This window comes from Mchenga conophoros, linkage group LG12, assembly GCF_057382185.1.
Source record: "Mchenga conophoros isolate Kocher_MC1m ecotype Shallow Benthic linkage group LG12, M_conophoros_male_GT1.1, whole genome shotgun sequence".
NCBI classification, from domain to species: Eukaryota; Metazoa; Chordata; class Actinopteri; order Cichliformes; family Cichlidae; genus Mchenga; species Mchenga conophoros.
In genome coordinates this window covers 5,722,113-5,743,301 of record NC_140537.1, presented here as the reverse complement: position 1 = coordinate 5,743,301, position 21,189 = coordinate 5,722,113, and the positions used below count along the sequence as shown (strand labels likewise).

The following is a 21,189-nucleotide window of genomic DNA, read 5'->3' as shown; positions in this document are numbered from 1 at the left end:
TGCCGTGAAGACAAGGCCGCTAAAACGGAGTAAAGCTAGGCCTCTGTTCGCCCCCCTCCCCTCTATACCCCCCACCCACATCCGCGATCACCATCCCCTCCGTACCCCTCTCCCCTTCTACCTCTCGCGGTTCCCCAGAAAGCCAGAGATGGTCCGGTTCTGGTTTCGGAGGGAAGCTCGGGCAAAGCGGACCGCGGAGAAAATCTCGTATCCTCCCATCCGGCTTCCGCTGCTACTCACCGGAATTTGGTATCGAGCCGCCGAGGAGAAGGTGCCAAAACCGTGCGAAACGAAGACAACAACAAGCCCAAAAAATGCAGCCAGAGACCAGGGGCTCTAGAGCCGACGCCATCTTTGAGTGAAACAGGAGCACGGCTGGTGGGGGAGGGGGGAAGACTGAACAGTCAGGCAGGGCCCAGGGACCGTCTGCATGGTGCGAGGCGAAGATCCAGGGGACGGAGCAAAAAGAAAAAAAGAAAAATTCACTGCAAGGCGCGGGGGCGGCGGCGGCGTGCTGTTGCTATGAGAGGGGTGTGGATATTGCTTGAGCACATGAAATGGAAGAAAGGGACAGATGGTGGTGGTTGTGTTGGAGGAGGGAAAAAAATAAAAAGAGGATAGGTGTTCACGCATTCTCTGCTGTACTACAGCTACACAGGAGGAGATTCAAGGGAGCGTCTGTATTTTGCCTGGCAGTTGTAAAAAAAAAAAAAAAAATCAAAGCCAATGAGCGTGTCTTAACGTTAGAGGGTATTTAAAGATCAAAGTGAGACACTCCTCCACATTGCAGTCTATTGTGGAAGCCGTGTGTGTTTTAAACTGAAGATGGAAATTGAGCCAGATTTTTTTTCTCCCCCCAGAGGTGATCAGATGTTGCCGTGTGGAGCTATCTGGAGTATTACAGTACATGATAAAGCATGTTATTATCTGCCTGTGCAGTGTAGTCTTAGTGATGCATCGCTCATCAGACTGTGAAACACAGAATTATCTCTCCAGCAAAGGAAGCGGTTAATGTAAAGTCTCTGCGGCCATCCCACTTTGTTACGTTTGATTAAATGACACACCGAGTCTAACACCTTTATTTTATATCCACGTTTGGCCAAAGCAGGGCTTGTGCAGCTCTCAGAGTCACATCAACTATGGCATCTGGTGACAGGTGGAAGCAACTTTGTCTAAAGGTATCGCTCTCTGTGTGCTCGAATCCACACTGTGCTTAATTTTAAAGCGAATGTGTGCGAGTCATGGGTGTTTAAACTTATAGTATGTTGCAGAAAATGACAGGAGAGAGAGACTACTAATCATGTAATAATAATTTCTAAATGCGCCACGGGGAAGTTTGAACAATCTAAGCAGAACCCTTTCCTTATTCATAAGAAAATCAGTCAGTAGATGAAATCGGATTTTTGCTGCTTCAATTTCACAACCATCATGACACGGGAGGTTACTTGTGTTTGAAATCTGGCAGCAGTCTAATGCCGAGAGCTCCCTGGGTGGAAATTAAATTATCTGCAGCTTTGTGTAAAATGATGTGTACAGCAGTCCTCAGAGACAGTGTCTTATAGGGGAGCAATTAGACCTGATGTTTTCCCATGTTAGAGGTGTCCTGCGAGAGAGCGAACCCCCAGCAGTGCAGCGGTGATCAAATAAAACCCAGTAAGGTCACATTTTACTGGCTGTTTTCCCCGCACTCCTTCAGGGACAAATAAATCACCAACTAATTGTAATTAACAGTAGTGTTATTGCAAAGATAAATAGTGTGATGCGTTAACACATGAGCTGCTATTAGCACGTGCCTCCTGAGGACTCACATTATATTACTGTGTACAGTAGGCCAGCTAACAGATGGACAATACTCAGGAGGAGCCTGCACTGCATCTATCGTTCCCAGCCATGAATAAATAATGTTGTGTACCATGATCCACAGCAGAGGCCATGTTCACCAACACACAGCAACAGGAGAAAACTAATCAGGGTGGGGCACGGAGTGGAGGAGTAGGGAGCCACCCTATTGTAATTTTGGTAAGATCATAATTGATTCAGTTACATAAACTGAGCTGAAGTTTTACCTATTTTATAACTGTCATCTGGGGGAAGTGGAGGAGTGCGAGACGGGATATTTAAAGGATCTAAAACTGTATTTACACACATTTTTGTTGGCATATACTCATCTTTATTAGATTAGTAGTGGATTGACCAGCTAACAGACAAGAAGTAGGGCAGAAAATTATTGCAAATTGACTTAGATAATTAATTAAACGCAGTGTTTAAAGTGGACCTATTATGCCTACAGTGTATTATTGTAAGGTCTTTACCTGACAATATAAAGCGCCTTGAGGCAACTGTTGTTGTGATTCGGTGCTATATAAACAAAATTGAATTAGGTTGATGGTGGCCCCGAGAGCTCGAATGCACGGCAACTTCAGAAAACTCCAGCAAAAACTGAAAAATGCTGCAAAAGCACACAAAACAGTACGGAAGCTGAATAAAAAAAAGAAAAAAGAAATAGAAACAATAAAACACAACTTAAGTAGGAGAAAAAAAAACTCAAGAGACATAGAGACAGAGCAGAAATGTTTTTGGGGAGACATTAAGGTGGATCATCTGGCTGAGTGGTGTGACAGAAACAACCTGCTGCTTAACACCAAGAAGACCAAGGAGCTCATCGTGGACTACAGGAGGAATGCTGACCCACATCCACCCATCCACATTAAGGGGACGGCTGTGGAGCGTGTGAGCAGCTTCAAGTTCCTGGGAGTCCACATCTCCGAGGATCTCACCTGGACGACCAACTGCTCCAAGCTGGTCAAGAAGGCTCACCAGCGCCTATTCTTCTTGTGGACTCTGAGGAAGAACCACCTGTCCTCAGACATCCTGGTGAACTTCTATCGTTGCACCATCGAGAGCATCCTGACCAACTGTATAACAGTCTGGTACAGGAACTGCTCTGCCTCGGACCGGAAGGCGTTGCAGAGGGTCGTGAAAACTGCCCAGCGCATCGCCGGAGCACCTACACCTTTATTTATTTTTTTTGCCTGTCCCGTTTGGCTCTTTTGCCATCAGAATTGTTGTCTAAAGGCAAAGAAAGATGCCCAACGGATTTACTTTACCAAACTGACCATCCCAGCCTTGCCGTAATGGTCCATTTGATTCACCTTTATTGTTCATTTTATTTTCACTTACTGAATACGGGACAGACTTGACTGGGGGAAAGAAGGGGAGAAAGAAAGAGGGAAAGAGAAACAGCTGAGAAGAGGGACGGGGGAGAAGGGCAAAAGACAAAAACCAACAGAATGAGCAGAAAAAAAAAAAAGAAAAAAAATGCATATATCGATCACCTGGATCACCTGCTGAGAAAGAAAAAAGAAAACAAGCAGAAGAGAACAAGAGTAATAGAATAAACAACATCACAATGATATATGGGAATATGACAGTAAATACTAAATATTAAACATTATTGTGCAGCACATAAGATCAACAGAACACAGTGTGCTTTGAGGTAGGAGCCAAAAAGGGTGTAGTTTGTGGGTGTGATCACCCATGTGTACACCTGTGAGCATGGACGCGCTTGTTTTTGTTTTTTTAAAAAGGTTCCTTCATGTAATGATCTGCTAGAGGGTGTGGGGGGGCCACAGCCCCGTCCTCCAGGGCATGAAGCAGGTATGGAGGAGATCAAAACTCCAGACATCCAGAGGCCCCCAGAACACAAGAGACCAAGGAAGACCAACAGAGGGGCAGCCGCGCCACTGTCCCAGAAAGAGCTGAGGAGAGTCCCAGATGAGGGCTCACTCAGCAGCCGCGGAGCAGAAGCCAGGGGGAGTTGCAGTGACGCGCCCGTGAGCTCCGCCGGCAGCCAGCCGTGCCTGAGTGACCGAGCCCCAGGCCGAGAGGCCGGGGGCACCCCACCTCCGAAGTGGCCCGAGCGAGCCCCAGGCTCCAGGCCCCGATAAGCGGCCGCCAAGGAGTGAGCCGGTGTGTACCTGGACGCCCATCCCCGGACACAAAGAACCACCAATGCACCGATGTCTGAGGGAGTCCGCCACTGGCAGGGAAGTGGTGGTAGGGGGAGATAGGCCTCCAAACCTTGGAGGGCCTGAGGTGTCCCCAGAGAGGTGGCGCCTGACACCCAACCTGACATATAGACACAGAAATACAGGCACACACAGACACAAACATCCATTCCCCCCCCCCCCCCATGCTCTCATATGCACTTACTCCACACTCAACCAACGTGGAGACAGACATAAAGAGACGCTGTACACACGATCACACTCCCCAAGCGTACTCTACAAACCGGGTCTAGGTACCCTTGCCCCTGGAGGGGGAAACTGCACCCAGACCCAGGTGGTGTTACCCTTTTCCCTGCGGTGGGGGGAGGCAGACTGCCCCGACTCCGCAGCAGCAGGGAGGCCCCACACTCCAGACCGCAGTCGGACGGCCAACTCCTCCTCCTAGCCCCCCCGCTCCAGCAGGTCGCAGAGAACGGGGGTGAGAGAAGACTCCAAACCTCCCTCCACCCGCTCATTGTAGTGTTGATGCATGTGTGTTCTAAGGTGCATTTAAAACCCAGGAGGGCATGGAGCTACCTGCCAGAGAGCAGCAGGTAAGCGCATGGTCCCTCCTGCTAGCCCTCAATGTCTACGTGTATTTAACATTGAGAGGTGGGCAACGACGCCAGGGGTGGGGTGTACACCCTGATGGTACTTTGGATTCCGTGTATCGTGCCCACCCCCAAGATCCTATATGTATGTGTAATGAGAGTGTGAGTAATGTGAATGTCTAAGTTGTGGGATAAAATTGAGGCAGAGGCAGCCAGAAGGGGACGGGGGGGACGGGGGGGGTGGCCTCCTCTGCACCCTGGTGACATACCCCTACTCCAAGGTCCTGCATGTGTGGGTGGTTGTGGTGGAGCGGGAAGAGGGAGGCAGCTGGAGATGGGGAGGGAAGGAAGGGAGCACCTACACCTACATCTACAGGAAGCGGTGTCTGAAAAGGGCTGGGAAGATCATCAAAGACCCCAGTCACCCATCACATGGACTCTTCACCCTCCTGCCCTCTGGGAGGCGCTACAGGAGCCTCCGGACTAAGACCACCAGGTACCGGAACAGCTTCTTCCCCACAGCTGTCAGACTCCTGAACTCTGCCTCCTGACATCTGACCCACGTTAACACATGGACTGAACATACACACACCCACAATGGACAACTGTACCCTCAAACACACAATAATAACATGGACTGAACCACCACTCACAACCACTAGCACTTTATATAGCCTCTGTAGAAACTATCTACACCCTCACTTATCTTAACTGCACTACTGTATAGCTCTGTGTAAATAATCATTCTGTACATTCGTTAATTTTTAATCCTACAACTGTTTACAACTTGCATAGTTCCCATTTCTGTATAACTGTATATCTCAGATTCCTGTAAAGTTATTTATTTCATATTCTGTATAGTTTTTCATATTTATATCCTGCTCATAGCCTGTACATAGCTTGTACTCACTACAGCCTGTACATACTTATAGTTAAAGAACATTCACAACATACTTCATACCGTGTACATTATAACATACCATAATAGACCCATTTCTGTAATATACTTACATATCTATACTATTGCTAATATATATTGTAATATATCTATATCACTAAAGCACTTCTGGATGGATGCAAACTCCATTTCGTTGCCCTGTACCTGTGCATGTGCAATGACAATAAAGTTGAATTCTATTCTATTCTATTCTATTAAGGTGACGGAACAGCTGATGAAGTGACCTAAAACCAAAACATGTAAAAAATTGCACCGAGACGCGCTTAAAATCAGCTGAGGATTCTTTAGTGTTGTGAGGGAGAAAAAGATGCAAGTAAATATTCTTTTTAAAATACACATTTCACGTAATACTGCAGACACTTTATTAACGTGTTGCTAACTGCTATTAGCTGTTCACTGTTAGCTCATCACTTCTGCTCTCGTGCTTGCTGATGTCTTTTCCTCCTCTTTCTGTTTTGTTTTATTCAACATCTGTTGTGTTTTGTGTGCTTTTTATCTAGCATTTAGCATAGCATTTATTTTTTTGCTGGTGTTTTTTTTTTAAAATTGGAGTACGTTTGACCTCTCACGGCCACCGTACTGTGTGCCAAAAGCTCAGAATTCAGACGTTTTTTTCTACTCTTAAATCTTTGTGACGTTGATAAGCGTGGATGTCCTTATATGGTCACGTTCTCCGTGATCACAGAAGCCTCTACATCCTATCGCTTGTTCACAAAGAGTAGCCATTCAGAAGAAAGCTGGAATGAGGAATATTTTAAACTGCAGATCATGCAAAGAGATAAAAATATAGAACGTAACATCTCCCATTTAATCTAGGAGCCAACAACTTCCACAAGTGAGCATCTGGGATTGTCTGGGACAAAATCACTGCTTCCCATCTAGAAAGGGTTTTTCACACAAACCCCATAAAAGCAGCATTTCATGATCGTGGTTATCTATTCATGTATTGTGCAGTTTTATCTGGTGTTTGTGGATGCAGCAACCGTCATTTCTATAGTGGACATTTGGCACTGTGTAGCAGCTTTTGCTCCGACCAGCAAATGGATGTTGTAGTATGACACCCTTGGCTCGTTTTCCATCTTTGGTGCAGAAAAGGAGGCCAGTAATCCTTAGCTTCCTTTCATCCCCCTAATCCCTCCCTTAAAAAAAAATTCTATTCTCCGAGCATCCACCTGCTAGCGAGGCCTGAGCCCCCAGCAAGCCGAACCAGTGTCCACCTGCCCCCTGCAACCCTCCCCTTCCCTGTCCTCTCTCTCTCTCACACACATACACACACACACACAGAGAAACATCTCCTCCACCTGATGCACAGCAGCACCTTCTGCTCTGAATGCCTGCTGTCGGGCCTGCTGGCTCTTTGCTCTGCTTCACTTCTTCCTGCCTCTGGTTTAAAAGCTGGACATTTGCCAAGCCAAATAAACCGACGGCATCCCCGTGGTTATGAAAAAAAACTCGTGGTACAGCTACAGCGCTTGTTTTATTGCTGCTGCTGTTTTTGTTATCAGATTTTGAACTGTGTGTCGTCCACGCAGCCTGTGAGTATTTTTTTTTCTTTATTTGAAATACTCTTGCAGTTACATGTCAGAACCATTATGGAGAAATCCAATTAAAATAGTTTCTCTGATTAAAAGCCTGTTTAGTTTGGGTAAATAAGGATGTTTACATATCGAGTCCAGCTTGAATTACATTTTTTCCAACTAATCAAGGCCTCTTGATGTGTAAGTATTTAAAAGTCATGGAAAAGTCAGGTGTGTTTAAGGCAAATGAATGAACCCAACAAACCTGGACATTATCAAACGATGGCTTGAGTTAGTTGCTCACTCTTCTCTCGTCCCTGTGCTCGTGCCTTTTACTGTATATAATAAGAAATTTGAATGTGGATTGTGGCGTTAAACAGCAGTCAGCCTGTGCCACCATCCGAGCAGGCTGCATTTATGAGTTCCTGTTTTTCGGGTGATGACTGGAGCGCTGTGCTCAGATAGCCGGCCAGTGTCCAGGACCACTTTTTTTTTTTTTTGTCTGTGTGAAACTAGCAAAAGCTTCCTGCTGTGGCTGGCTGGTTGCCAAGTCCCCAGACCCCAATGCAACCATTTCACCCCCCCCCCCCCCCACCCAAAGTCTAATTCCAAACCCCTCCCATCCTGAAAAGAAGTGAAACATACAACGGAAATTTCCAGGGCCTGTACGCCCAAGAGCGTGCCCCCACCCGTCCAACTAACCCCCACCAACATCGCCACCCAGCCCAAAACCCCTCCTCTTTCCTCCCGCCCTCCCCCTTTTCCCCTGCTTTCTCCCTTGAATCCAAAGGCTCGGAGAGCAGCTGGAAGGTGAAGTACAGCTTGTGAGCGCTGAGCTCAAAGTTAAGCCAGACACCCACCCCCCAACTCCCCTAACTCCAACTCTTGCTGTCTGAAATCTCCCACAAACCCCATCTCCTTCACTCAAACTCAGAAGTGCCCGAGAGTGCCGAAAAGTACACTTGTATGTCAGACATACGCAGCAGAGAGACAGGGAGGAAAATGTAGAGGACTACGCTGTTTGAGAAATCAATTGTTCTGCTGTGGTTAACTGTCGTTTTAAGTGCATGTAGATGTGAGGAACGGGCTTCTGACAAGGCCATTAACATGCACAAATAGCTCTCACTTTACCACTGTTAAATAGAGCAGAGGAGGATCCAGTCACGGTAGCAGTTTCTTACTTTTAGAGGCAGGAGTCAAAAGCCAAAGTCAAAACTTTTCTTGAAGCTGTTTTTCAGACAGGGGAGACAGTGCTGACTTCATCAAGGTGTGTCATAAAGAATCTCAAGCGAGACAACTGACAAGCAAGTGACAAAATGTGATTATTAAAACCAGCACAGTCTCAAAAACAGAGTCAAACTTTCAAATATCTCACACTCAGTGGAATAAAAATGTAGTCTGGGTTAGTTTGTGGTTCATCAGAAGACAAGATAAACTTTTTTTATGTGCTAAAAATTGCTTTGCAGGATATTCCAAATGCAAAAAGGAAGTCTATTTAAATATTGTAGATAAATCTCGAGAGGCTGTTACGTGAAATTCCTTTTTCTGTCATCTAGCAAATATATCAGATAAAGTTATAACGGCAGGATTGTTTGTGTTTGGTCTTGTATGCTGGAAAGCATCTTATGCAGGCTAAAAATGTGCGTGGGTTGAAGTAGAACCAGGGTCAACAACAGAAGCATAGACTGTATATAAAAGATGAATGTATGGTTTGCTGTGACAGACCACCAACACATCTCACGCAGGAGCAACTTTTCAATCAACAAGGAGCCCGGCCACAAGAATGGCAAACCTTTAATGTTCGTTTTATTCCAAGTTGGGATTGCAGATACCAAAATAACCACAGCTTAATAGTAAGACCTGAAACCAAGCAACTGAGACCAACAGTTCAACTCAAGTGTTTATTGCATGTACAGTACATTCTGACTGCTTTTGCAACAAGAGGAGTCACCCTCCCTGCTGGCCATTAGTAAGACTGCAGTTTAAAACACTTAGACCCCAAAGCCCTGTCCATCTTTTACATACAGCTTTTGAAAAATAAAAATAAATGGACTAAGAGCAGACTTACTTATTATCGGAGATCATCTAGGCCTAAAGACTCTGGTTTGTTAATGGGCCATTTCAACATTTCGGGAAACACACTGTTCACTTGGGAACACTGATGTGTGTGTTGTTTATATGATGCTGACTGAAAACAGAGGCAAACAGCTACCAGTGCCTTAACCAATCAAAAAACAGCTCACTATTTAAAAGACTATGTGTTGCTCTTGCAAAAACAAAACAGAATCTAAAAGTAAAAGAAAGCCTCTGAGAATCCTGGAAATATTTAAGCATGTAACCATCTACGACATGCTGCGGCTTCATCCTGAACACATGAGATAAATGTAATGTTTTGGAAACATAACAATATTTCTGCAAGTGTCAAAACTTCTCTTTTAAATGGCTTTGCTCATTTTCCATTTCAGGGTTTTCAAGCTTATTCCATTTTGTATTTTTTGACTTCTATTCAACCCCAGTGTTATTGTTTTTTTAAAAAAAAGTTTTTATTTTCCATCCTGATTACATCTCTGGTAACATGAGCCATTGTGTTGCTTTATTATACCCTAATGCTCTGGATGGCAGTACGGCAGCCTAATTCTCAGACTTTGGCAAACAGAAAAACCCCAACACGGCACACAGGTCTCGACAGCAAAGCAAATAGAAATCTGTGTAAATGCAATCAAAAGGCAATAAAAGTGGAAACGGTGAAGATCGGAACAAAGATAATTAAAAGACGGGTGATAGCGCCGGTCCAGCCTTAGTGTCTGTTTGTTCGAGAGGTTTTTATGACAGCATCAAAGCCATTTCTTCCTAGGAGAGAAGTTCATTTGTAACTAAATAACTGCACCACAGAGGGTTTCTCCGCTTGCACACAACAAAAAGAAATGATATCACATGATGCCATGTTTGGCCGTTTGGTATCCAGACCTCCCACATTATAGGCTCCTTCCCAAGTCGGAGCCACAGTGTTTGCAGAGCAAGATGCACCACAGACAACAATACAGCCTCCAGGACTCTCACACGCACATGCATTCCTGTGGGCCTGGTGGGTGGGGGGGTCCTAACCTCAGGAGCTCAGCAGGCTTTGTCTACTTCCCCCCCCACCTCCACGCCGCCCCCACTTTTTCCTTCTTTTTTGATCGTTTACTTGCACAACAAGCTTTTTCTCACACCGGAACATGAAGAGCCTTTTCAATCAATTTCATTAAGAGCCAGGGCTGAGATTTATGTCAAAAGGCATACGTTGGTTAATGGGCGAGTGAACGCTAACGATGTGTGATTTCTTGATTTAATCAATGCAGTATATATTGCCACTCTCAGATTACTGCACGGTAATGGAAGCCAGGAAAAAAAAGAAGAAGAAGAAGACTACATTCCCATGAATGATGAGCCCTCCACAGTAGTACTAAATTGCATTACAGAGGCAGTAGTGATCTGTGTTGTCATTATGTAAACTGCAGTGAATCAGTTAGTCATTCAATACAGTCCCTAATTGAATAATTAGATTCCTCTCTGTGTAAAGCTATGCATGTTTGTCTCCCCCCTGTGCTAGCAACAAGCAACAGATGGAGCGTGTTATGTAATCATATCGATGTAAATGAAAGTCACAGATTATCCTGAGAGACGTATAATAACGTGGCGTGCTTACACTCATCGTGCCGGAGCTGATAAATACTCTGAGTCCTTCTGGATGGCGGTATCTCACGCAGGTGACAGTGACAGAGGGCTTGCTGTGTTTTTCATATGGAGAGAGACAGCAGTGGAGAGTGATGATAATATCGTGTCTCATCCATCCAGGTTTTCCACATGCACGTTTCCTGCCCGCAGTATCGGCAGCGACAGAGCAGCGTGCAAACTCGTGTTGAACAGGTTTTCGGGATACTTAATGTGGGATGCGTTTCAAGTGGCTTTTCGGAGTTCGAAGGTTCTTGGCTTCGTTATAGATTGTTGCACGCAGACTGCAAAACTGGACTCTTCCAGTGTATATTCTTATTGATGGCCAGCAGGGGGCGACTCGTCTGATTTAAAAAAAAAGAAAAAAGAAGTCAGATTGCATAGAAGCATATTGGTGTGAATGGTAAGTAGCTAGACCCAACATTTAGTCCATGATTGCATCGGCAAATACTGAAACATCACAATGGGACTTTTCATAGCAGTGGCTTATGTCATGATGGCTACATGGAGTCTATGATACTGTTATGCTAGCATCAAGGCCCTGTTGATGACAACGATTAAATCTTATTAGTCTGGACCAGTCAATCCACTGTCACATTTCTTTTAATTTAGTCTTATTACAATTTATTGCAAATTAGACTGCCTTCGATCCTCTCATGTTTCAACTTGTGCTGACAGTGGAATATTTCAATAACTTGAGGATAGATGGCCATGAAATTTGGGTTGGACAGCTTAGAATTAATCAAACATTTTTTTAATGTCACTACTTTTTCATCATGTGGCATCACTAAATGAAGGTGTCCGTGCTAATTAGTGGATATGGAACTTCTGAAGTTCTTGTAACTTTTGAAGGAAAACATTGTATTTCTGTGCGTCTTCACATACATCAATGACCTCCTGACCCAGTATGAACCATCCAGATCCCTCAGGTCATCTGGATCCGGTCTTTTATCAGTTCCCAGAGTCAGAACCAGACACGGAGAAGCTGCATTCAGCTTTTATGCTCCTTATATCTGGAACAAACTCCCAGAAAGCCTCAGATCAGCTGAAACACTCAGTTTATTTAAATCCAGGTTGAAGACTCACCTGTTCTCAGCTGCATTTGAATAAAGCACCAAATCCACACTTTAAGCTTAAATTTCAAAACTTACATTTAACTACTGATTTTATCTACTGTTCTGATTTTATCTGTTTTGATTTTATATACTGTTGTTTGTTTGTTTGTTAATTAGTTAGTTAGTTTATTTGCTTGTTTTATTCAATTTTAAATCATGCTTTTTATTTGTTCTTGTTTCTAATGTCTCTGTAAAGCACTTTGAATCACCTTGTTGTTGAATTGTGCTATACAAATAAACTTGCCTTGCCTTGCCTTGACTGCAGGAACTAGGGACCAAACCTCCTACAACGTCATTTTGTGCATCTTTTTTTTAAGCTTCTACTTCAGTGTAGATATGTGCGGTTATTGGTCAAGATGGAAGTGAATGTGGATTGCTGCAGCACCAGCAACCCACTAAAAATAATAATGAAAAAGCCTTTATCACGACTCAAAAAAGGACGGTTATGGTTGTTGCTATTTGGCAGCATAGAAGGTGCTGATATACAGTTGTGGTCAAAATTGTCCATCCACTCATCATGGGCTTAAGTTTCATGGTCATTTTTTAAAATGATTTCTCTGAACTTGTCTTTTTCCAGGGTGGAATGATTGTACATTATACATATTTACTGACTTAAAAAAGGTTGGTTTCCTGCACAGACCTGGATTTTAACCATAGTTAATAGATTTTTAATGGGTTTGAAGTTGAGTAAGGTGATGAAAATTGGGTTTTATTGACATACAGTCATCTCCAGATTGTCTCTTTGAGGGCAGCTGCCTGCTGATAATACCATGTATGTGTTTCATGCACTTCATGTAACACTATGACAGATCAGTGACTTGTGGCACTGGAGCTCCACTGAGTGGTGACACAAACCCAGTTGCCCGCTCCCACGGGACAACAGAAGAAGAAAGTAAGTTTTGAGACAACCATCGCAGGTTCAAGTCACAAACAGTCTGCACTAGGGGCGGGTTTTGATGATCGATTTATCGATTAAAATCGATTCTGGCTTGGATAACGTGATATCGATTCATTCAAATCCTGAATTGATTTTTTAATATAAATTTATTTTGCCCGAAATACCAGAATCTCAGTTTCAACAACCACCAAAGATGAAAACAGTAACTGAGAGCAGGAACAGGCTTCTGCACAGAGACGTGAACACAAAGCTCGACCCGCCGAAGCATCAGGATCAGCGAGCTGTGACTTTCTCACTTTCGCACGGACACGGTCGGGGCTGAAAGCCGACAGCTCGCTGACTCTGTCGGCGGGTCGAGCTTTGTGTTCACGCCCTTTTTGCGCTGATTCTGAAGCTGTTAGTTTGATCTCTCTCCAAACAACATTGACCGAACCAGCAGCAAAAGAAGATCCAAACTACGCTTCACACAAACATCGTCATGAATTCACTCTGACTTTTGCTGTTTTGCTTCCACCAGGATAAAGTCACACTTCATGCACATTCTCTGCCGTTGTTTACAGGCTGTCGGACGCTGTTTGTTTCCTTTTACTTACTTCCGAAAAGAAAAACCTAATTTCTGCCGTTCAATACTGAACAAATTTAAACTTTTTAAAATGATACAAAATGCAAAATGCTGTGTCTCTAATAAAACCGCTGTAACTTCAGAGGTGATGTTCATGTGCTGATTAATTGTTTTCTTTCGTTTTTGATCGACTGCAGAATATTTTTATAAAATCCAGAACAGGAAAATCTGCTTCATGTTTTTCTGTTTTTATCTTCAGCTGCTTTGACACAAAGGCCTCTGCTGTGATGCTCACACCTTTGATAAAGTCTTGCGTGTGTCAGCTTCCTTTTTATAGGTACAAAAATATGTAAATGTACTGATCTGAATTATAATATTTCTGACTGTCTGAGGCAAAATTTCCCAGATTTAAATCGAATTGAATCGATTCGGGACCTTGTGAATCGGAATCAAATCGATTCTAGAAATCAGTCACGATACCCAGCCCTAGTCTGCACAGAGGCCGCCCGAGTGCTCCAGTTCTGGTGAGCTTCCTTCTTTGAGGTCATCGGTCCAGGCTACTGTGGTAGACAGTGCAGTGTGTTCCCCGAGGCAGCGAGTCCTCACCTGACCCCCAGAATCACAACACAGTGTCCCCTTGTACTGCAGCGTGGCGCCTGGAAGTCATCACTGATACTGGCAACACACAGGGGGGCTCTGAGGTCATCAATAATGACTCCATTTACTTAACACTGACCTAAACACCTGCTCATTTATCACGGCTGACATGTCAGCCATGCCCATTTCTCACAGAGGAGCCAGCCACAGCAGATCTTGATCTGGGTCGCCTCCTGCACTGAGAAGGGCTTTAGTGAGTAGATTAGTACACAGAGGGGGCTAAGTGCAAATAGCTATACACACCTATCCTTGTACTATGACTTACATTTTGTTGTAAAATGCTGGACACTGCCAAAGTGTGAGTGTGGATGTTAGCAAGCCAAAAAAACAAACAAAAAAAGAAATGGTCTTGAATGTGCTCTGTTAAGGAGTAACACACCTGAGCAGGCAATTTGTACACTAGTTATTTTAAGGTTTCCAAGCGTCTGCCACTGTGTGTTACAGCATGTGTGAAATTCTCCCTGGAAAACTGTTTTCCTGTTTTTTAAATGATTATATTTCAAAACACCTGTTGAAAAACACAGTCTGCTAAACACATGTCTTTGGATAGTGCTTTATAACATTTTATAATTTAAGGTATAATTTAATTTATTAGGTATAATTTTCCTTACCTAAAAACACTTCAAACATAACTACAGTATAAAAAAGAAAGAAAGAAAGAACTAATGATGTAAGTGTTGTCGTGAGTTGTGGAACCCATGGAACTTTCCAGAGATGTTCAGGTTCCTGTTCAAGTCAGGGGTCCATAGTGCTCTAGGGCAGGTTATCATTAAGGATGTCTCTGCTGCATTCATCTTTCCCTTGACCCTGACTAGTCTCTCAGTCCCTGCATCCCACCATGCTTCATTGTAGCAGGCCAGGAGATGAGCGATGCCTCGTTTCCCGCAGATCCGACGCTTGGCATTCAGGCCAAGCATCTCGATTAAGCCCACTCTACCCCGTTAGCTCAGAAGAGTCTAGAGACTTTAAGAAGAGTCCTGGTGGCTTCAAACCTCTTCTATTTGCAGATGATGGAGACCACTGTGCTCACTGGGACCCTCAATTATGCAGAAACTTTTCCTGTACCCTTCCTCAAATCCGTGCCTTGATACAATCCTGTCTCATAGGTCTACAGACAGTTCCTTGGACTGCACAGCTTGGTTTGTGCTCTGACATGCACCGTTAACGATGGGCCCTTATGTAGACAGTTGTGTGCTTATTGGGCTCACATCCAGTCAACTGAATTTACCACAGGTGGACTTCACTTAAGTAGCAGAAGCATCTGATAGATGATCAATGGAAATATTGTAGTTTTGTTTAATAAACTTACAAGAACTTTTCACCTTGTCATCATGAGGTATTGTGTGTAGAATTTTGAGGTGAAAAATGAATTTAATCATCTTCCCTACAAGATGATGAAATCTTTCTGATTACAACACAAAGATCATCAAACATCAATCAAATGGAGCCTGTTAGATTTTTTTTAAAAGCGCGTTTGAAGAATTAACATTCGAGTGAGCGCCTCTGTTCTTCATCTGAACACCCGGGGTTTTTCTCGTTTGTAGCACTCGAGAATAAATCGAGTTCAGACACAGTCAGGATTTGCGCAGGTATGCGACGGCAGAGCTCTGTTTCGTCAACACACATAATGCTGGACGCATCGTTTACTTCCTCTCCTTTAATTTCTCCTGGCACAACGGCAACCTCTCTAATGCTGCTTTGGTACTCTTCCCTTGCTCGCCGTTTCATTGCGTGTAGTTTTGAATCTTTAACTAGTTACACAGCTTTGCTTACACGTGCATTACCACTCACATCTGTTCCAATAGAGCTTTCTCATGGTCCGAGTTGTTCAGGTGCCTTTAGACAAACTTAGTGGGCTGTCATACATGTCAGTGACCTGACTGCTGGGGTGCTCTCCCCGTCTCTCATCTATGTGAAAGACCTCCACAGGGCCGTGCATATTTCTTTTAGAACTCAGATCTTTCCTACATTCATGCCTAACATCCAGACAACTCCAGTGTGTGAGAAGCACTACAGGAGAATTTACTGCATTTTAGTGTGAATGAATAGAAACACGTTTGGAAACAATGACACGGGCACCCACGTTTGCTGTCTAATTGGGTATTCCCCATCACACCCCTAACACACAGCAGGCTTCTGGAAGAAAATAAAGACATCAGACTCGACTACAAACAGTTAGAACGACACAAATAACATTGCTGATGTTGTTTGTAGATTTGAGCGTTTTTTTTCCCCCAAGCATTCACATGTGCAAAGATTCTTTTTAATTAACTTAACCGGTACTAAAATGCACACCTGCACCCCATTTATATTGGCTATTACGCATTGGTTACCTCTCTGCCCGAGGCTGTGGCCAGCTTGGCTGGGCAGCCAGAGTAGACTGCAGGAAGTTGCGAGCTTCTCCAATTTGAGAAAGATTAAGGATTAGCAACTCTTGCAGCTTAGCTGTGTTTCTAACCAGATTAGAGTAGAAAAGCACTATATGCATGTGTATATATGTGCTTAACTGATTTATTAGACCACTTGTCATAAAAACAAGAAAACAAAACTATTTGAGAAATCTGTCAAAAACATTAAAACTAAAAATGACTTAAATCACATTTTTTATACCAGAAAAAAAACCCACTATGGACTTCTCTTAGAAGTCAGAAATGAATCAAGCATAACATTCAACAACTAATGTTTCTGTTCAGGAATGAAAATAAAGAAATGCATTTGGCATCTTAATGGAAAAATAGTTTTAATGTTTCTTTCCCTGCTTTCTGTAAATATGAACACTACAAATGTATATTTGCATTAAAAATAGCTGTCCATAACGTTAGATCAACCATTATGGAAACAGGAATTATGAAAAAAGTAAACGCTCTCTTTATGATTATGGACACTTTTGGGGGGGATGAGACAGATTACCCAATTGTTAGTCACAGCTGTAATTGTGCAGACACTTTCCCACACATGGATTAACCCTAGTCTTAAGACTAAAAGGGAAATTAAATTGAAAGCTCCACTGTTAAAATTTCTGAGCCCAACTTTAATCCAAGGCTGCTTTAAAGTAGCAGCACTAAATGACCGATTACGATGTCCTAGTATGTTCCCAGTATTGGATTCCTAGATTAGGCATGAAGAATTTATACTACGCCCTCTCGTCTGTGTGTAGAGGCAGCTTTCTTAAACAGGTTTGAGCCAGTCGCAGCATGCAGACACACTGGGACAGCAAACCAAACAGAGTAGCTCGAGGGTCTCTTGCTGTTGTCCTGCCTTTTGTTTTGTCGCCCTCCTCCTGCTGTCTTCAGCTCCATAGGAGAGCTGTGTATGGCTTACAGATCGTGCCTCTGAACATCAATAATAGAAGGCTCGCAGCACAGAGCGCAGAAAGGCCACAGGCAGCGGGACAACTTAATACCATTCAGTTACTAATTAACTAATTGAAAGACCAAGGTCTCTAAATCTGGAAGTACAAATAACTGATTATGTCTCTTTGTGCTCGTACAGAAAGTGCTCATCCGTTTTAAAATGAGGCGTAAAATCAAGAGCAGAGCGAGTGTGAAATCTTGTGGCTCAGCCGCGTATTTGTCTGCGACGCTCAATGCGCTCTTATTACGGACAGTAATGAGAGCCAATAAAGAGCTGATTTATTGTTGGCGCTGATTCTTAATTTATTTATTTTTCCCTCTGGAGGATTTGTAGGTGGCAAGTGAAGCCTGTAAGGTCAATCACACGGAGCTGTAAAATGAGATGTATCCTGCATTGACCAGGGCCAAAGTGTAGAGGAGGCCCGGGGGAAGAGGGGAAAAGATATAGAGCCGGGAGAGCTTCAGTGGAAAGAAATGGACTCCATTTTTGTAAGTCCTCCTCTCCAGCTGTCATCCTGCTCTGTCCCATGGGGGGTTGCCACGGTGACAGGAGGCCACATGTCTTGGGGGTGTCGTTTTGGTCAAAGGACCCCATTGTTCTTGTGTTAAGCCGCCTTCAGTATGCCCGTCTGCCAGGGACAGGGGCTTCACACCCTTCACGTACACACACTCTCCCGCGCTCTCTCTCACAGACAACACACCCAACACCCACTCATATTATAGAGGTGCAGCAGTTTGGCTTCAACTCTATAAACTGCACATTTACAAAGATGATACAAGTTTTAAAAGAGACAAGAGCAGACAAACACACAGTGTCACAGTCGAGCAGAAAAACGCACACACACACACGAGCCTAGTCTGTGTGTTTTTTCTCTCTCCAAGCAGTAGCAGCCATCCATAAAGTTGAACTTCCACACATTTATATTATTCCCACTCTTGACAGTAGCATCATTTCCTGACGCACCCTCCCAGGAGCGGCACATCAATAAGCAGCAATTCTGCAAGAGTGCCACCAGATGGCAGTGTGGCCCCACTGCAGCCACACAACATCACATTAGTGGGTTTATGATTTTGTCCATCTGTCTTCCGGTGGGAATAGAGAGCAGAAAAAGGCCTTGGCAGATCACTAGTGGGGCCAAAAACCTCTGTCGTCCTTCAGCCAAGTGACTGACTTGATGTAAAAGGAGGCAGTCAATTACTCAGTGATTGATAGATTACAGTCATGCATCATTCTGCGAGCCAATTTTCCTATGTGAACTGAATCTGAAACTCAATTTGTTACTGCCCTCTGTGACAGATGGATGGAGCCGGTACTGAGCAACAGATTTTAAAAATCAATAACCGCTGGAACTTGGGTGGAGGTTAGAGGTCAATTTACTTTCAGGCATTTGGCCATGTTTAAAATACAGAACAGGACGGTTTATGCTAAAGGGAAAGCTGCTGCACTTGAACTCGAGTGACCACACACAGCTGGAACGTCACGTTTGTGGAGACAAGCGGCTGCTTTATTATCTGGATTAATTTGCTCTAAATGAATCTAAAGCATCCTTTTAAATGAACACAGTTTGTTCTAATGTGCCATCTTTACATGGAGGCAATATATTTAGTTAGAAGCAGATGCTTGTAAGGTTCAAACTGTACCTTACAAGCATCTGCTTTTCAATAACCACAACTGTTTAGATTATTAAAAAACAAACAACAACAACAACCACCAATCACAATTAAGCAGAATTACTTGAGCACATTCATTTAAGTTCTCTGTGTAAAGCCCGCCTGCCTTTGGCTGACACATTTGGTGAATGCGACACAGCCATCTTCGTCCAGCCTCAGGAGCAGATATTGACTTCATTTCCTGATCCAGTGACTTTGTAGAGGCAGACTGAAGATGCACTGTGATTACCAGCCGAGTGCCACGATATTGATTAGGTGGTCAGCAGAGATGATTGAGCTCTCAGCATATTGACTAGCTTAGTTACTGGAGGGAAACCACTCACAAATTGCTGGTCATCTCTAATAATTCACAGAGAAAGAAACAAAAGAAAAAAAAAAAAAATCAATGTTTTAGCTAAGTGTAATCTCAGTTCATTAAGTTAGGTAAATGATCTCAGGAGGCATCTCCTGCCTCCTCAGGGAGTGACGGTTGGCTGGGCAGAGCAGCACTGAGCCGACGGCCCCGGGTCCTCCTGCGGGTCTCTTTGCTGGACTCGGGAGAGGTACGAGGCAGCCAGGTGAGTCCTGCACTGCTGCTGTTCTCAGCGTTGCTCTGGTTTCTCAGGCTGCGCCGCACTGAGCGCTGCCCTCTAGTGCAAACTGGTTTAAACACATCCTCAAAATTAAAGTCAGCTTGCCAGGGAGCAAGGTCCACATGAGCCGTTTCCCCCTCTTCCTGGCTATCAGAGCTTGACTGGATGTTTTCCTGTGAGCTTGCTGCTCGGTCTCCCTGTCTTTCCTCCTCCTCTTCACAGCTGGTTTGGTGCTTCTTTACATAGTTCTCCTGCTCCGCTGTCACTGAGCTGCTTACAGAGCTCCTCCTGCCGTGTGCTGGCTCTGTGCTGTTCAGGCAGTCTAAAGTAGGTACATGTGCACTCACGGGATATTCTGACTCTGTGCAGGGTGTATCTGTAGAGGTCTGGGCACAAAGTTCAACAGTGTCTTCTTGTCTCTCTTCATGTACAGAAGGGGTTCTCGTTGATAGCTCAAGGCTTGTAGTGGTTTGCTCTTCATAGAGCTGCTGCTCTGTCTCTCCTCTGGTCAGGTCACTGTCAGCGACACTGACCTTCCTTTTCTTCAGTCGTCTTCCTCTGACCCTCACCCCCAACAGCCTGCTGTCCTGCCCGGCACTTTTTTCACTCAAGCTGGGCGATGTGACAGAAACTTCTACAGTGGTTTCTGAGGCATTTGTCACAGCGAGGTCGTGTATCACTTGAGTTTCATTAGTTACCTCAGGATTCAGCTGGGTTTCCTGATCTGGAGCTGTGAAGAAAAATGAGGACAAAAGAAAAATCTCAGGAAAAAAATGTTTCCACTGGTTTCCCCTGAATCCAAAGGTTCTCATTTTTTAGGAACTAAAATAAAGTTTGACATCCAGACATTGATACCGTCTCCAACCACAGGTTAAATCACACACTGGCAACTTTCTTTTCCTTTTTTTTACCCTTACAGCTGATTGAAGGAGTCTCCTGTGCTGTTGGAGACTGACTGATGAAGGACAGCCTCTCGGTGATGGGACTCAGGGCGGGGTTCTTGGAGGCATATTCACGTGAGCCGTACAGCGAGCGGTCTACGTCCTTGTTCCATCGACGCGTTGTGCTGGAGGTCATCTGGGGACCAACAAACTGCAGTGTTAGAAATTTCTGCATTGACAAGCCTGCAGAAGCGTTAAAGCTGGCAAGTATCCACCTCTGATATGGTATGCAGAGTGTTTCGATCTTGCACATTTCATTAATAATACAATGATTATCTAATGCACAAACATATTTTATAAACACAAACATAAAATTGAAAAAAGCTGAAAATATTTTATCAATTAGCTCAAAGTTAAAGAAACTGCTGGAGAATGTTCACTCATGCTCTTGGGCAAATGTGTGTTATGGATATAAAACCTTTAAGATGGAAAACTGAATCCCTGCAGGAGTAATAATCTGCTTCATCCTCCGATTCTTACGATTCTGCTTCGGTGACACTTTGTGCTCATCAGTGTGTCTTGTAGTCAGACAGCACTTTCATTTTCATCAGCTGTCTGCATTTCATGGAGTGTAATAGGGCTGCGCGATATGACCAAAATCTCACATCCCGATAACGATATATATCACAAAAAA

The 21,189-nt window shown here is 44.0% G+C and overlaps 2 protein-coding genes across 4 annotated transcripts in view; both read right to left on the bottom strand.

The window, feature by feature from the left end:
- Nucleotides 1-615, bottom strand: part of kat6a (K(lysine) acetyltransferase 6A) — a 38,558-nt gene extending 37,943 nt beyond the window's left edge. The window contains exon 1 of one of the 2 annotated variants that reach the window (XM_085293448.1): nt 241-615. The gene's annotated coding sequence lies outside the window, so the exon portion shown is untranslated. Of the gene's footprint in view, nt 1-121; nt 212-240 lie in introns of those variants that run through there. The other variant, XM_085293450.1, reaches the window with a different exon arrangement.
- A 16,126-nt stretch (nt 616-16,741) lies between these two features.
- cdca2 (cell division cycle associated 2) overlaps nt 16,742-21,189 on the bottom strand; it is a 32,472-nt gene continuing 28,024 nt past the window's right edge. For both annotated transcript variants that reach the window (XM_085293446.1, XM_085293447.1), the window contains exons 13-14: nt 20,532-20,691; nt 16,742-20,344 (exon numbers count right to left, since the gene is read on the bottom strand). In XM_085293446.1, the coding sequence (XP_085149572.1) occupies nt 19,476-20,344; nt 20,532-20,691 (1,029 nt within the window). In that variant the 3' untranslated portion in view covers nt 16,742-19,475. The remainder of the gene's footprint in view (nt 20,345-20,531; nt 20,692-21,189) is intronic.